This window comes from Hemiscyllium ocellatum, unplaced genomic scaffold (assembly GCF_020745735.1).
Source record: "Hemiscyllium ocellatum isolate sHemOce1 unplaced genomic scaffold, sHemOce1.pat.X.cur. scaffold_679_pat_ctg1, whole genome shotgun sequence".
Classification (NCBI taxonomy): domain Eukaryota; kingdom Metazoa; phylum Chordata; class Chondrichthyes; order Orectolobiformes; family Hemiscylliidae; genus Hemiscyllium; species Hemiscyllium ocellatum.
Window position 1 is genome coordinate 32,466 of NW_026869166.1, and position 17,535 is coordinate 50,000.

At 58.6% G+C, this 17,535-nt stretch overlaps 1 protein-coding gene across 1 annotated transcript; it reads right to left on the reverse strand.

The window, feature by feature from the left end:
* Positions 1-2,786: 2,786 nt before the first annotated feature.
* Positions 2,787-10,225, reverse strand: LOC132814100 (cerebellin-1-like). The gene is made up of 3 exons (XM_060823375.1): positions 9,944-10,225; positions 8,796-8,915; positions 2,787-2,984 (listed from the first exon to the last, which is right to left on the reverse strand). Exons 1-3 carry the CDS (start codon positions 10,223-10,225, stop codon positions 2,787-2,789), a joined length of 600 nt encoding a protein of 199 aa, XP_060679358.1.
* Between the last annotated feature and the right edge of the window lie 7,310 nt (positions 10,226-17,535).

Genomic DNA, 17,535 nt, shown 5'->3' on the forward strand with positions numbered 1-17,535 from the left:
AGCTCCCTCTACACTGTCCCCCCATCACAGGGACAGGGACAGCACGGGGTTAGATACAGAGTAAAGCTTCCTCTACACTGTCCCCCCATCAAACACTCCCAGGGACAGAGACAGCACGGGGTTAGATACAGAGTAAAGCTCCCTCTACACTGTCCCTCCCGATTCCAGGGAGAGGGTCAGCACGGGGTTAGATACAGAGTAAAGCTCCCTCTACACTGTCCCCCCATCAAACACTCCCAGGGACAGCACGGGGTTAGATACAGAGTAAAGCTCCCTCTACACTGTCCCTCCCGATTCCAGGGAGAGGGTCAGCACGGGGTTAGATACAGAGTAAAGCTCCCTCTACACTGTCCCTCCCGATTCCAGGGAGAGGGTCAGCACGGGGTTAGATACAGAGTAAAGCTCCCTCTACACTGTCCCCCCATCAAACACTCCCAGGGACAGAGACAGCACGGGGTTAGATACAGAGTAAAGCTCCCTCTACACTGTTAAAGAGGGAGTCTCTCTCTCGGGGACCCCCGTTACAGAGGGAGTCTCTCTCCCTCGGGGATCCCTGTTACAGAGGGAGTCTCTCCCTGGGGTCCCCTGTTACAGAGGGGAGTCTCTCCCTCGGGGATCCCTGTTACAGAGGGAGTCTCTCCCTCGGGGATCCCTGTTACAGAGGGAGTCTCTCCCTCGGGGACCCCCGTTACAGAGGGAGTCTCTCCCTGGGGTCCCCTGTTACAGAGGGGAGTCTCTCCCTGGGGTCCCCTGTTACAGAGGGGAGTCTCTCCCTCGGGGACCCCCGTTACAGAGGGGAGTCTCTCCCTCGGGGACCCCCGTTACAGAGGGAGTCTCTCCCTCGGGGATCCCTGTTACAGAGTACAGTGTGTGGCCGTGTGCCTGAGGAAGGTGCCATGAAGACAGACCACCCCTTTTGTAATTAATGGTCACATTTATTTCCCAATTTCTCTCCCGGCCAAAGCATTTGACCAGGTCAGGACTGAAAGCGATCAATTATTTCCCCAGGATGGGTCAAAGTGAGCAGTTTAGGTTCGATAACGTGTTGCCTCACTCTGAGATCCAGGACGATATCCCCGTCCATCATTTCCTGAACCATGTGGGACAACTTTCCATCACGGAGTCCATCCATTCCCACTTTCCCATTGTCCGGTGATTCTCCCAACCCCTCTCCCTCTCTCTCACACACACACACGCACACACACACACACACACAGACACACACACACACACACACTCCTGTATCTGGGGAGGTCTCTCTAACCCCCCCTTACTAACTCTCTCTCGTGAGCCAATAGCCACAGTCTTGACTCGATGCCTTGGCTCAGGCCTTGAGCCTGATAATCAGCCAATGGCGTTCCAGTTCCCAATGGATTGACCTCCTCACCCACAGTCCGACCTCTGACCCCTGTCCCACCTCTGTCCCGCCAGGGCCTGGCGATGAGGGGGTGTGGGGCGCGCAACTTCATCTCCCCGCTCCCCAGTCGGTCTTTCTCTCGGTTTTATCGACCCTCCGAAAGAGATCTCCAACCCCCCCTTGTCCCACCCACCCCCACCCCTTGCTGGTTGACGCATGGCCCACGGTGCTCTGGGGCCTAAAATGGCCGCCCGCTCTCCGCAAGGACTGCAACCTTCAGGGACGCGCCCTGAGCATCGTGGGAAATGGGCCAAGGGCTGTCGGTGGGGGGGGCCCATAATTAGCAGGGAATGCCCCCAAAGCATCATGGGAAAGGTGCCCTGTAGTTACAGAGGTCCGTACGCAGCACCGGGGTGGGGGCCCCAGAGGATGATGGGAAACTCGCCAATGGCGTCCGGAGGCTCACAGAGAGCAGGGAAGACCCCGAAGCATCGTGGGAAAGGTGCCAAGGGGGATCCGGAGGCTCATACGTAGCAGGGAATGCCCCAGTGGATCATGGGAAATGCACCAAGGGGTTCCGGAGCCCCACACGAATTAGGGGTGGCCCAAAAGCATCATGGGAAACAAGCCAAGCGGCTCTGGAGGCCCTTACGGACCAGGGGAGGCCCCAAAGCATCATGGGAAAGGTGCCAAGGGGGATCCGGAGGCTCATGCGGAACAGGGGAGGCCCCAAAGCATCATGGGAAAGGAGCCGAGGGGTTCCAGAGGGCAATACAGAGCACAGGAGACCCCAAAGCATTATGGGAAAGGAGCCGAGGGGTTCCTGAGGGCCATATGGGACAGGGGAGGCCCCAAAGCATCATGGGAAAGGCGCCAAGGGGTTCCGGAGGCTCATACACAGCAGGTGAAGCCCCAAAGCATCATGGGAAAGGCGCCAAGAGGACGGAAGGCAGGTTGTTAAGGGATGGGATGGACAGGCCGTGCGGATTGGAGGGGCCTACTCTGCCCCATTCTCCGTCTCTCCTCACCCCTCACTGCCCTCCAGGGGCACTAGCGAGCGCTTCCACCTTCACCACCTGATGAGGACCCCTCCAACCGTCTGTCCAATTACCCGTCGCCGCCTGTTGGAGGGCGGGTGGGGGGAGGGGAAGAGGGTCAGGACACAGGGTGAGGTGTGTGGTGGTGGTCGAGGGAGTTAGTTTGGGACATGTGTGCAGGGGGGAGTTGGGTGAGGTGATGTTGTGGGAGTCGGGTCAGTGTGCTGCGCTGGGGCCTAGTCGTCCCGGGTGAAGCCTGGCCTCAGAGCGGGAACAGCAGGAAGCCAGACAAGGTGGGGAATATTGAGGGGGGAGTTGGGTGGGTCGGTGCGCTGAGGGAGTTGGGTCAGTGTGCTGCCCTGGGGCCTAGTCGTCCCGGGTGAAGCCTGCCCTCAGAGCGGGAACAGCAGGAAGCCGGAGAACGTGGAGTATTTCCAGCCCCCCCTCAGGCTGCCCCTGTCCAGCTGCAGCGAGGCCCACTCTCCCTGCTCCATGTGGACCAGGCCGCCATTGGCCGCTCCTTCCCGAGTCACCTCCTGGTCACCAGCAAACGCCGATATCACCGGCTTCCCGTTCACAACCAGGCTCACCTGGGGGGCGGGGGGGGGGGGGGGGGGGAGAGGAGAGAGAGAGAGAGAGAGATGTGTCAGACATCATGCCAAAGGAACATGGCCGCCATTTTTAACTGTTGGCCTCCAGAGTCCATGATGGGGGAGGGGGTGTGAGCACCCCATCTCCAGCCTAACCCTTGACCCCAGATTTCCCGACGGTGAGAGGTCAGCCATTGCATCCTCAGATTCCCAGAGGGTAAAAGGTCAGCCAACACTCTGCCTGACCCCAGACTCTCCGAGTGTGAAAGGTCAGCCATCGCGTCCCCCGACCCCAGATTCCCAGAGGGTGAAAGGTCAGCCTTTGCACCCCCCCCCCCCAACCCCAGATTCCCAGAGGATGAAAAGTCAGCCCTGAACCCAAATTCCCAGAGGGTGAAAGGTCAGCCATCACCCCTCCCAACCCCAGATTCCCAGAGGGTGAAAGGTCAGCCTTTGCACCCCCCCCCCCCAACCCCAGATTCCCAGAGGATGAAAAGTCAGCCCTGAACCCAAATTCCCAGAGGGTGAAAGGTCAGCCATCACCCCTCCCAACCCCAGATTCCCAGAGGGTGAAAGGTCAGCCATCGCGTCCCCTGACCCCAGACTCTCAGAAGGTGAAAGGTCAGTCATCGTCCCCCCCGACCCCAGATTCCCAGAGGGTGAAAGGTCAGCCATCGCCCCTCCAGACCCCAGATTCCCAGAGGGTGAAAGGCCAGCCATCGCCCCCACCGACGCCATATTCCCAGAGGGTGAAAGGTCAGCCATCGCGTCCCCGACCCCAGGTTCCCAGAGGGTGAAAGGTCAGCCATGACCCCCCTGACCCCATATTCCCAGAGGGTGAAAGGTCAGCCATCTCGTCCTCTGACCCCAGATTCCCAGAGGGTGAAAGGTCAGCCATGACCCACCTGTTCTCAGATTCCCAGAGGGTGAAAGGTCAGCCATCACATCCTCTGACCCCAGATTCCCAGAGGGTGAAAGGTCAGCCATCACCCCACTGACCCCAGACTCTCAGAGGGTGAAAGGTCAGCCATCACGTCCCCACCCGACCCCAGATTCCCAGAGGGTGAAAGGTCAGCCATCGCGTCCCCTGACCCCAGGTTCCCAGAGGGTGAAAGGTCAGCCATAGCCCCGCCCGACCCCAGATTCCCAAAGGGTGAAAGGGCAGCCTTCACGCCCCCTGACCCCAGACTCTGAGAGGGTGAAAGGTCAACCATCATGCCCCCGGCCCCATATTCCCAGAGCGTGAAAGGTCAGCCATCGTGTCCCCTGACCCCATATTCCCAGAGGGTGAAAGATCAGCCATCGCACCCCCTGACCCCAGACTCTCAGATGGTGAAAGGTCAGCTATCGCCATCCCCCGACCCAAGATTCCCAGAGGGTGAAAGGTCAGCCATCGCGTCCCCCGACCCCAGATTCCCAGAGGGTGAAAGGTCAGCCTTTGCACCACCCCCCCCAACCCCAGATTCCCAGAGGATGAAAAGTCAGCCCTGAACCCAAATTCCCAGAGGGTGAAAGGTCAGCCATCACCCCTCCCAACCCCAGATTCCCAGAGGGTGAAAGGTCAGCCATCGCGTCCTCTGACCCCAGACTCTCAGAAGGTGAAAGGTCAGTCATCGTCCCCCCCGACCCCAGATTCCCAGAGGGTGAAAGGTCAGCCATAGCGTCCCCTGACCCCAGACTCTCAGAGGGTGAAAGGTCAGCCATCACGCCCCCTGACCACAGACTCTGAGAGGGTGAGAGGTCAGCCATCGTGCCCCCGACCCCATATATCCAGAGGGTGAAAGGTCAGGCATCGTCCCCCCCGACCCCAGATTCCCAGAGGGTGAAAGGTCCACCATCACCCCCCGACCCCAGATTCCCAGAGGGTGAAAGGTCAGCCATGACCCCCCCGACCCCAGATTCCCAGAGGGTGAAAGGTCAGCCATCGCGTCCTCTGACCCCAGATTCCCAGAGGGTGAAAGGTCAGCCATTGCACCCCCCCCAACCCCAGATTCCCAGAGGATGAAAGGTCAACCCTGAACCCAAATTCCCAGAGGGTGAAAGGTCAGCCATCACCCCTCCCAACCCCAGATTCCCAGAGGGTGAAAGGTCAGCCATCGCGTCCCCTGACCCCAGACTCTCAGAAGGTGAAAGGTCAGTCATCGCCCCTCCAGACCCCAGATTCCCAGAGGGTGAAAGGTCAGCCATCGCCCCTCCAGACCCCAGATTCCCAGAGGGTGAAAGGCCAGCCATCGTCCCCACCGACGCCATATTCCCAGAGGGTGAAAGGTCATCCATGACCCCCCCCGACCCCAGATTCATAGAGGGTGAAAGGTCAGCCATGACCCCCCTGACCCCATATTCCCAGAGGGTGAAAGGTCAGCCATCTCGTCCTCTGACCCCAGATTCCCAGAGGGTGAAAGGTCAGCCATGACTCCCCTGACCCCAGATTCCCAGAGGGTGAAAGGTCAGCCATCGCGTCCTGTGACCCCAGATTCCCAGAGGGTGAAAGGTCAGCCATCACCCCCCTGACCCCAGACTCTCAGAGGGTGAAAGGTCAGCCATCACGTCCCCACCCGACCCCAGATTCCCAGAGGGTGAAAGGTCAGCCATGACCCCCCCGACCCCAGATTCCCAGAGGGTGAAAGGTCAGCCATGACCCCCTGACCCCAGATTCCCAGAGGGTGAAAGGTCAGCCATCGCGTCCCCTGACCCCAGGTTCCCAGAGGGTGAAAGGTCAGCCATAGCCCTGCCCGACCCCAGATTCCCAGAGGGTGAAAGGGCAGCCTTCACGCCCCCTGACCCCAGACTCTGAGAGGGTGAATGGTCAGCTATCATGCCCCCGGCCCCATATTCCCAGAGGGTGAAAGATCAGCCATCGCGTCCCCTGACCCCAGACTCTCAGATGGTGAAAGGTCAGCTATCGCCATCCCCCAACCCAAGATTCCCAGAGGGTGAAAGGTCAGCCATTGCGTCCCCACCTGACCCCAGATTCCCAGAGGGTGAAAGGTCAGCCATCGTCCCCCTCCGACCCCAGATTCCCAGAGGGTGAAAGGTCAGCCATAGCGTCCCCTGACCCCAGACTCTGAGAGGGTGAAAGGTCAGCCATCACGCCCCCTGACCTCAGACTCTGAGAGGGTGAAAGGTCAGCCATCGTGCCCCCGACCCCATATTCCCAGAGGGTGAAAGGTCAGCCATCGTCCCCTCCCGACCCCAGATTCCCAGAGGGTGAAAGGTCAGCCATAGCCCCGCCCGACCCCAGATTCCCAGAGGGTGAAAGGTCAACCATCACCCCCCGACATCAGATTCCCAGAGGGTGAAAGGTCAGCCATGACCCCCCGACCCCAGACTCTCAGAGGGTGAAAGGTCAGCCATCACGCCCCCTGACCTCAGACTCTGAGAGGGTGAGAAATCAGCCATCGTGCCCCCCGACCCCAGATTCCCAGAGGGTGAAAGGTTAGCCATCGCGTCCCCTGACCCCAGATTCCCAGAGGGTGAAAGGTCAGCCATGACCCCCCTGACCCCAGATTCCCAGAGGGTGAAAGGTCAGCCATCGCGTCCTCTGACCCCAGATTCCCAGAGGGTGAAAGGTCAGCCATCGCGTCCTTTGACCCCAGATTCCCAGAGGGTGAAAGGTCAGCCATGACGTCGCCACCTGACCCCATATTCCCAGAGGGTGAAAGGTCAGCCATGACCCCCCTGACCCCAGATTCCCAGAGGGTGAAAGGTCAGCCATGACCCCCCAACCCCAGATTCCCAGAGGGTGAAAGGTCAGCCATCGTCCCCCCCCGACCCCAGATTCCCAGAGGGTGAAAGGTCAGCCATCGCGTCCCCTGACCCCAGGTTCCCAGAGGGTGAAAGGTCAGCCATAGCCCCGCCCGACCCCAGATTCCCAGAGGGTGAAAGGTCAACCATCACTCCCCGACATCAGATTCCCAGAGGGTGAAAGGTCAGCCATGACCCCCCGACCCCAGACTCTCAGAGGGTGAAAGGTCAGCCATCACGCCCCCTGACCTCAGACTCTGAGAGGGTGAGAAGTCAGCCATCGTGCCCCCCGACCCCAGATTCCCAGAGGGTGAAAGGTTAGCCATCGCGTCCCCTGAACCCAGATTCCCAGAGGGTGAAAGGTCAGCCATGACCCCCTGACCCCAGATTCCCAGAGGGTGAAAGGTCAGCCATCGCGTCCTCTGACCCCAGATTCCCAGAGGGTGAAAGGTCAGCCATCGCGTCCTTTGACCCCAGATTCCCAGAGGGTGAAAGGTCAGCCATCACGTCGCCACCTGACCCCATATTCCCAGAGGGTGAAAGGTCAGCCATGACCCCCCTGACCCCAGATTCCCAGAGGGTGAAAGGTCAGCCATGACCCCCCAACCCCAGATTCCCAGAGGGTGAAAGGTCAGCCATCGCGTCCCCTGACCCCAGATTCCCAGAGGGTGAAAGTTCAGCCATCACCGCCCTCTGACCCCAGATTCCCAGAGGGTGAAAGGTCAGCCATGACCCCCCCTGACCCCAGATTCCCAGAGGGTGAAAGGTCAGCCATCGCGTCCCCTGACCCCAGGTTCCCAGAGGGTGAAAGGTCAGCCATCGTGTCCCCTGACCCCAGGTTCCCAGAGGGTGAAAGGTCAGCCATAGCCCCGCCCGACCCCAGATTCCCAAAGGGTGAAAGGTCAACCATCACCCCCCGACCGCAGATTTCCAGAGGGTGAACGGTCAGCCATGACCCCCCTGACCCCAGATTCCCAGAAGGTGAAAGGTCAGCCATTTCGTCCTCTGACCCCAAATTCCCAGAGGGTGAAAGGTCAGCCATGACCCCCCGACCCCAGATTCCCAGAGGGTGAAAGGTCAGCCATCGCGTCCTCTGACCCCTGATTCCCAGAGGGTGAAAGGTCAACCATCACCCCCCTGACCCCAGACTCTCAGAAGGTGAAAGGTCAGCCATGACCCCCCTGACCCCAGATTCCCAGAGGGTGAAAGGTCAGCCATTGCGTCCCCTGACCCCAGGTTCCCAGAGGGTGAAAGGTCTGCCATAGCCCCGCCCGACCCCAGATTCCCAGAGGGTAACAGGGCAGCCTTCACGCCCCCTGACCCCAGACTCTGAGAGGGTGAAAGGTCAGCCATCGTGCCCCCGGCCCCATATTCCCAGAGGGTGAAAGGGCAGGCATCGGCCCCTCCTGACCCCATATTCCCAGAGGGTGAAAGATCAGCCATCGCACCCCCTGACCCCAGACTCTCAGATGGTAAAAGTTCAGCTATCGCCATCCCCGACCCAAGATTCCCAGAGGGTGAAAGGTCAGCCATCGCGTCCCCACCTGACCCCAGATTCCCAGAGGGTGAAAGGTCAACCATCGTCCTCCCCGACCCCAGATTCCCAGAGGGTGAAAGGTCAGCCATCACGCCCCCTGACCTCAGACTCTGAGAGGGTGAGAGGTCAGCCATCGTGCCCCCTGACCCCATATTCCCAGAGGGTGAAAGGTCAGCCATCGTCCCCCCCCGACCCCAGATTCCCAGAGGGTGAAAGGTCAGCCATCGCGTCCCCTGACCCCAGACTCTCAGAGGGTGAAAGGTCAGCCATCACCCCTCTGACCCCAGATTCCCAGAGGGTGAAAGGTCAGCTATCGCCCTCCCGACCCGATATTCCCAGAGGGTGAAAGGTCAGCCATCGCGCCCCCTGACCCCAGACTCTCAGAGGTCAGCCATTGTGACCACAGAGGGTCAAAGGCCAGGGTCTCACCCTCTCCCCGGAAACTCCCACTCACCGTGGCCCCCCTCTGGCAGTGCCTGTACCCTCCTGACCCCACCCCTTGCCACCCCACCCCCCCACCTTCCCGGTACCTGGAGGGTCTGCCTGTTGTAGACCTTGACCACGTGGAAGGTGAAACAGTAGATGCCCCTCCGAGGGGCAACGAACGCACCAGCCTCTCGCTGGAAATGGCTGCCTATGTTCACCAGCACCTACAGGGGGCGGCAGGGAGGGGGACGGGGAGGGAGAGGGGGAGGGAGAGGGGTGGGGAGTGGGGTGGGGAGGGAGGGACGGGAAGGGGGAGAGTGAGGAGGAGTGGGAGAGGGAGGGAGGGGGAGACCGAGGAGGAATGGGAGAGGGAGGGAGAGGGGGTGGGGGAGGGAGATGGAAAGCGGATGAGAGAGAGAGCCCCACACGTTTTGACTCTGATCTCCAGCATCTACAGCCCTCAGTGTGAACCATCTCCCCCCACCCCCTCCCCACAAACCCCCCACTCCATCCCTCCCCATAGTGCCCAGGGATGTGCAGGTTAGGGTGGATTGGCCGTGCTAAATTACCCATAGTGCCCATGGATATGCAGGTTAGGGTGGATTGGCCATGCTAAATTACCCATAGTGCCCAGGGATGTGTAGGTTAGGGTGGATTGGCCATGCTAAATTACCCATAGTGCCCAGGGATGTGCAGGTTAGGGTGGGTTGGCCGTGCTAAATTACCCATAGTGCCCAGGGATGTGCAGGTTAGGGTGGATTGGCCATGCTAAATTACCCATAGTGCCCAGGGATGTGCAGGTTAGGGTCGATTGGCCATGCTAAATTACCCATAGTGCCCAGGGATGTGCAGGTTAGGGTGGATTGGCCATGCTAAATTACCCATAGTGCCCAGGGATGTGCAGGTTAGGGTGGGTTGGCCGTGCTAAATTACCCATAGTGCCCAGGGATGTGCAGGTTAGGGTGGATTGGCCATGCTAAATTACCCATAGTGCCCAGGGATGTGCAGGTTAGGGTGGATTGGCCATGCTAAATTACCCATAGTGCCCAGGGATGTGCAGGTTAGGGTGGGTTGGCCATGCTAAATTACCCATAGTGCCCAGGGATGTGCAGGTTAGGGTGGGTTGGCCATGCTTAATTACCCAAATGGCCCACACACACACACTGCCCCACCCCGGACGCTCCCTGACGCGGTGACCCCCCCACCCCCACCCCACCCCGGCCCCCACCATCCCCCTCCCCGAAATGCTGACCTTGTCGAAGTAGATGGGGTGGCTGCGGTTTCCGGGTGCCTCGTGGTGACTGGAGCGGACGGCGGAGAAGGCGACCGCTCCTCCCCCCTGGGCCGGGCGGGCGGACAGGGCCCAGGCCTGGGATGAGGCCTCCTGGGACTGGGCCTGGGCCTGGGCCTGGGCCTGAGCCTGGGGGTCGGAGTCGCACACCACCAGGCAGGTGCCCTCCAGGGCCACCAGCTCCGTCTCGTTGTGACCCCCCGCCAGCGCGGGCAGCAGGAGGGCGTACACCCAGGGAGGCATGGGTGGGGGGTGAGGTGGGCAACGGGTACACTGCCCCTCCCTCCACCGTCTGTCTGTCTCTGACCTGTCAGACAGCAAAGGGAACACCTTCAGCAGGAGGAGAATACTGGGAGGGGGGCGTGTGTGTGTGTGTGTGTGTGTGGGAGTGTGTGGGAGTGTGTGTGTGTGTGTGTGTGTGGGGTGTGTGTGTGAGTGTGTGTGCGTGTGTGGGGGTGTGTATGTGTGTGTGTGTGTGTGGGAATGTGTGTGTGAGTGTGTGGGGATGTGCGTGTGGGAGTGTGTGTGTGGGGGTTGTGTGTGAGTGTGTGTGAGTGTAAGTGTGTGTGTGGGAATGTGTGTGTGTGTGGGAGTGTGTGTGTGTGTGTGTGTGTGTGTTTGAGTGAGTGTGTGTGTGTGTGTTTGAGTGTGTGCGTGTGAGTGTATGTATGGGTGAGTGTGTGTGTGCGTGTGTGGGAGTGTGCATGTGGGAGTGTGTGTGGGAGTGTCTGTGTGCCTGAGTGTGTGTGAGTGTGTGTTTGGGGGTGTGTGGGAGTGTGTGTGTGTGTGTGTGTGTGTGTGGGTGTGTGTATAGGTGGGAGTGGGGGTGGGGATGAGTATGTTTGTATGTGAGTGTGTGTGTGGGTGTGTGAGTGTGTGTAAACACCCACACACACACCCACTCCCACAGACACACAGTCACACACTCACGCACACACACACACTGTCCCTCTCTCTCACACACAAACTGTTCCTCTCTCTCTCACACACACACACACTGTCCCTCTCTCACACACACACACACTGTCCCTCTCTCACACAGACACACGCTGTCTCTCTCTCTCTCACACACACACACACTGTCCCTCTCTCACACAGACACACGCTGTCTCTCTCTCTGTCACACACACTCACACTGTCCCTCTCTCTCTCACACACACACGCTGTCTCTCTCTCTGTCACACACACTCACACTGTCCCTCTCTCTCTCACACACACATACTGTCCCTCTCTCACACTCACACTGTCCCTCTCTCTCTCACACACACATACTGTCCCTCTCTCACACACACACTGTCCCTCTCTCACACACACACTGTCCCTCTCTCACACACACACACACTGTCCCTCTCTCACACAAACACACACTGTCCCTCTCTCACACACACACACACTGTCCCTCTCTCACACACAAACACACACTGTCCCTCTCTCTCTCACACACACACTGTCCCTCTCTCTCTCACGCACACTGTCCCTCTCTCTCTCACACAGACACTGTCTCTCTCTCTCTCCCACCCACCCACGCTCTGTCCTCTACCCACTGCCACCCTCTGGTGCCCACTGCCCCGACACTCTGTGTGCCCTCTGCCTGTCTCTGTCCCCTGTGCAGATCCCCAGTCCTACCGGAGAGTGCAGGTGTGGGAAACGCGGCTTCTCTCTCTCTCTCTCTCTCTGTCTCTCTCTGTCTCTGTCTCTCTCTCTCTCTCTCTCTCTCCCTCACTGACAGCCCCTCTCTGAGTTTACCTCCCAGCTCCCTGTCTGTACATCTGTCACAACAGATTGGACACAGTTTCTAACAGGCTGCTGCAGCTCACCACACTTCCATCTCTCTCTCTCTCTTTCTCTCTCTCTCTCTATCTGAGTCTCTCTCTTTTTCTCTCTCGCTCTTCTCTCTATCTTTATTTTTATCAGTCTGTCTCTGTTGGTCTCTCGTTCTATATTTTTATTTCATTCTGAAACTCTATCTCCCAATCCCTCTCTCTCTCTTTCTCTCTTTCCATCTCCCTGTCCCTCTCTCTCTCTCTCTCTCTCTCAATGTCCCTCTCTCTCCCTGTCCCTCTCTCTCTCTCTCTCTCTCTGTCCCTCTCTCTCTCTCCCTGTCCCTCTCTTTCTCTCCCTGTCCCTCTCTCACTCTCTCCCTCTCTCAATGTCCCTCTCTCTCCCTGTCCCTCTCTCTCTCTCTCTCTCCCTCTCTCCATGTCCCTCTCTCCCTCTCTCTCTCTGTTCCTCTCTCTCTCGCTGTCCCTCTCTCTCTCTCCCCCTGTCCCACTCTCTCTCTCTCTCCCTGTCCCTATCCCTCTCTCTCTCCCTCTCTCTCTCCCTGTCCCTCTCTCCCTCTCCCTCTGTTTGTCTTTCTCTGTTGGTCTCTCTCTCTCTCTCTCTCTCTCTCCATCTCTCTCTGTCTTTCTGTCTGTCTCTCTCTCTCTCTGTGTCTCTCTCTCTCTCTTTCTCTCCATCTCTCTCTCTCCCTGTCTCTCTCTCTCCCTGTCTCTCTGTCCCTCTCTCTCCCTGTCCCTCTCTCTCCCTGTCCCTCTCTCTCCCTGTCCCTCTCTCTCTCTCCCTGTCCCTCTCTCTCTCTCTCCATGTCCCTCTCTCCCTCTCTCTCTCTCTCTCTCTCTCTCCCTGTCCCTCTCTCCCTCTCTCTCTCTGTTCCTCTCTCTCTCCCTGTCCCTCTCTCTCTCTCTCCCTGTCCCTATCCCTCTCTCCCTATCCCTCTCTCTCTCCCTCTCTCTCCCCCGTCCCTCTCTCTCTCTCTCTCTCTGTCTCTCTCTCTCTCTCTCTCCCTGTCCCGCTCTCTCTCTCTCTCTCTCTCTGTCTCTCTCTCTCTGTCTCTGTCTCTCTCTCTCTCTCTGTTTGTCTCTCTCTCTCCCTCTACACTGTCCCCCCATCAAACACTCCCAGGGACAGGGACAGCGCGGGGTTAGATACAGAGGAAAGCTCTCTCTCTACACTGTCCCCCCATCCCAGGGACAGCACGGGGTTAGATACAGAGTAAAGCTCCCTCTACACTGTCCCCCCCATCCCAGGGACAGCACGGGGTTAGATACAGAGTAAAGCTCCCTCTACACTGTCCCCCCCATCCCAGGGACAGGGACAGCACGGGGTTAGATACAGAGTAAAGCTCCCTCTACACTGTCCCCCCATCCCAGGGACAGGGACAGCATGGGGTTAGATACAGAGTAAAGCTCCCTCTACACTGTCCCCCCCCAATCCCAGAGACAGGGACAGCACGGGGTTAACATCCTGCGGGAATCTCTCTGGGAGTCAGTGATGTTCTTTCTGAAGTTTCCTGTTGACACTTGTCTTCATGACAGAGGGATTACAGTGAAGGCCTTCCAGAACGTTCCCTGGAATTGCACCTATTGACGTGTGGAGACAGAGAGAGAGAGAGAGAGAGAGAGAGACAGAGAGAGAGAGAGAGAGACCGGATTCACTGCCCGTTCTGCGTGACTATGGAATCAGACAGCGCGGAAACAGGCCATTCGGCCCATCACATCCGTGCCGACCCAGATATCCCTACCCTAACCCAGCCCCCATTTGCCAGCCCTTGGCCTATGACCCTCCAATCCCTTCCTATCCCTGTCCCCATCCACCTTTTCAACGCTGTCATTGTACCAGCCCCCACCACTTCCTCTGGCAGCTCATTCCACACACGCACCACCCTCTGGGTGAGAAAGTTACCCCCCTCAGCTCCCTTTCCCCTCTCACCCTAAACCTACCCCCCTCTAGTTCTGGACTCCCCCACCCCAGGGGGGGAAAAGACCTTGTCTATTTACCCCTATCCCTGCCCCCTCATGGTTTTATAAACCTCTATAATGTCACCCCCTCAATGCTCCAGGGAAATAAACTCCCAGTCTCTCCTCGTAGCTTAAACCCTCCGTTCCCCTGGTAAATCTATTCCGAACCCTCTCCCGCTTTAATAAATTCCTTCCTGTAACCAGAGCAGGGCACGGTATTCCAGACGAAGCCCCTCCTCTGTCTTCTACAACCCCAACGTGATGTCCTCAACTCCCTGTACTCATGGGGCCAGAGTTACGAAGGAGAGAGTGGCCAACGCAAGTGTTGACAGACCACCCACCCCCGTCCGCCCGTGACACGGACATCAAAGAATGATGCCCTCGAACCCCAAGGTCTCCCTGTGCTCCAACGTTACCCGAGCGGTGGGTACGTCCTGCCCTCGTGGGTTTGTCGAAAGCATAATGCTTCGCAAATTAATCTTCACCTTCCCCCTCCTCTTCAGACCCATTCACCCATACCCGTCTTCACTGACCCCCGTTACAGAGGGGAGTCTCTCCCTCGGGGACCCCTGTTACAGAGGGAGTCTCTCCCTCGGGGACCCCTGTTACAGAGGGAGTCTCTCCCTCGGGGACCCCTGTTACAGAGGGAGTCTCTCCCTCGGGGATCTCCGTTACAGAGGGAGTCTCTCCCTCGGGGACCCCTGTTACAGAGGGAGTCTCTCCCTCGGGGACCCCTGTTACAGAGGGAGTCTCTCCCTCGGGGACCCCTGTTACAGAGGGAGTCTCTCCCTCGGGGACCCCTGTTACAGAGGGAGTCTCTCCCTCGGGGACCCCTGTTACAGAGGGAGTCTCTCCCTCGGGGACCCCTGTTACAGAGGGAGTCTCTCCCTCGGGGACCCCCGTTACAGAGGGAGTCTCTCCCTCGGGGACCGCTGTTACAGAGGGAGTCTCTCCCTCGGGGACCGCTGTTACAGAGGGAGTCTCTCCCTCGGGGACCCCTGTTACAGAGGGAGTCTCTCCCTCGGGGACCCCTGTTACAGAGGGAGTCTCTCCCTCGGGGACCCCCGTTACAGAGGGAGTCTCTCCCTCGGGGACCCCCGTTACAGAGGGAGTCTCTCCCTCGGGGACCCCCGTTACAGAGGGAGTCTCTCCCTCGGGGACCCCTGTTACAGAGGGAGTCTCTCCCTCGGGGACCGCTGTTACAGAGGGAGTCTCTCCCTCGGGGACCCCTGTTACAGAGGGAGTCTCTCCCTCGGGGACCCCTGTTACAGGGGGGAGTCTCCTCGCTGTGAGGTTTAGTTGTGGTGGATATACTGTCATGAGGAAACGGTTAATTTTCCGGAGGTGAGGAACGTGGCCCATGGGCAGGATCTGTTGCAAAACTGAGTGCGTGTTTGAACAGGACGTCGCAGGGACTGACTCAGACAACCCTGCGGCAAGGCAGGGGTGGAGGGAGCTGGGCACAGGGAGGAGGGAGCTGGGCTCATGGAGGAGGGAGCTGGGTACAGGGCGGAGGGAGCTGGGCTCAGGGAGGAGGGAGCTGGGCACAGGGTGGAGGGAGCTGGGCACAGGGAGGAGGGAGCTGGGCACAGGGAGCTGGGCTCAGGGCGGAGGGAGCTGGGCTCAGGGAGGAGGGAGCTGGGCACAGGGTGGAGGGAGCTGGGCACAGGGAGGAGGGAGCTGGGCTCAGGGAGGAGGGAGCTGGGCACAGGGAGGAGGGAGCTGGGCTCAGGGAGGAGGGAGCTGGGCACAGGGTGGAGGGAGCTGGGCTCAGGGAGCTGGGCACAGGGAGGAGGGAGCTGGGCACAGGGAGGAGGGAGCTGGGCACAGGGAGCTGGGCTCAGGGAGGAGGGAGCTGGGCACAGGGAGGAGGGAGCTGGGCACAGGGTGGAGGGAGCTGGGCTCAGGGAGCTGGGCACAGGGAGGAGAGAGCTGGGCACAGGGAGGAGGGAGCTGGGCACAGGGAGGAGGGAGCTGGGCTCAGGGAGGAGGGAGCTGGGCACAGGGAGGAGGGAGCTGGGCACAGGGAGGAGGGAGCTGGGCACAGGGAGCTGGGCTCAGGGAGGAGGGAGCTGGGCACAGGGAGGAGGGAGCTGGGCACAGGGAGCTGGGCTCAGGGAAGAGGGAGCTGGGTACAGGGAGGAGGGAGCTGGGCTCAACTGTGTGAGCGTGTGAGAGAGGGAATGTGTGAGTGTGAGAGAATATGTGAGAGAGTGTGAGAGTGTGTGTGTGTGTGTGAGTGTGTTTGGGGCGGCACGGTGGCCCAGTGGTTAGCACTGCTGCCTCACAGCGCCTGTAGACCCGGGTTCAATTCCCGACTCAGGCGACTGACTGTGTGGAGTTTGCACGTTCTCCCCGTGTCTGCGTGGGTTTCCTCCGGGTGCTCCGGTTTCCTCCCACAGTCACAAAGATGTGCGGGTCAGGTGAATTGGCCATGCTAAATTACCCGTAGTGTTAGGTAAGGGGTAAATGTGGGGGTATGGGTGGGTTGCACTTCGGCGGGTCGGTGTGGACTTGTTGGGCCGAAGGGCCTGTTTCCACACTGTAAGTAATCTAATCTAATCAAGAGTGTGTGAGAGAGTGAGAGTGTGAGAGGGTGCAGGGCAGTGTGTGTGAGTGGGTGTGAGAGGGTATGAGACAGAGTGTGTGAGAGAGAGTATGTGAGAGAAAGAGTGTGTGAGAGGGTGTGAGACAGTGTGAGAGAGAGTGTGAGAGTGAGAGTGTGTGTGAGAGAGTGTGCGTGTGTGAGAATGTATGTGAGAGAGTGAGAGTGTGAGAGGGTGCAGGGCAGTGTGTGTGAGAGAGTGTGTGAGAGTGTGTTTGAGAGAGTGTGTGTGAGAGACAGTGTGAGATAGTGTGTGTGAATGTGTGAGAGAGTGTGTGTGAGAGTATTAGAGTGTGAGTGAGTGTGAGAGAGAGTGTGAGATAGTAAGTGTGTGAGGGAATGTGTGTGAGCATTTATGTGAGAGAGTGTGAGAGAATGTGTGTGAGAGAGTGTGTGTGATTGTGTGTGTGAGAGAGTGTGTGTGATTGTGTGTGAGTGAGAGTGTGTGAGACTGTGTGTGAGTGTGTGAGAGATAGTGTGTGTGAGGGAGTGTGATTGAGAGTGATTGTGAGAGAGAGTGATATAGTGTGTGGGAGTGTATGTGAGAGTGTGTGCGAAAGTGTGTGGGAGAGAGTGTGTGAGAGTGTGTGAGTGTGTGAGAGTGAGAGAGTTTGTGTGAGAGAGAGTGTAAGAGGGTGTGAGAGAGAGTGTTTGAGAGTGTGTGCGAGAGTGTGTGAGGGCGAGTGTGTGAGAGAGAGTGTGTGAGTGTGAGAGAGAGTGTGAGACATTGTGTGTGAGTGAGCGTGAGTGTGAGAGAGAATGTGTGTGAGTGTTTGTGAGAGAGTGTGAGGGTGTGTGTGTGAGAGAGAGTGTGAGATAGTGAGTGTGTGAGGGAGTGTGTGCGAGTGTGTGAGAGAGTTTGAGTGAGAGTGTGTGTGTGTGAGGAGTGTGTGAGAGAGAGTGTGTAAGAGTGAGTGTGTGAGAGTGTGAGAGAGAGTGTGTGAGATAATGTGTGTGAGTGTGAGAGAGAGTGTGAGAGAGATTGTGTGAGATAAAGTGGATGAGTGTGAGAGAAAGTGTGTGAGAAAACGTAGGTGAGTGTGAGAGAGTGTGTGAGTGTGAGAGAGAGTGCATGAGAGTGTGTAAGAGAGAGTGTGTGAGAGAGTATGAGAGTGTGTGAGAGAGTGTGTGAGTGTGAGAGAGAGTGTGTGAGTGTGAGAGAGTGTGTGTGAGTGTGTAAGAGAGAGTGTGTGAGAGAGAGAGTGTGA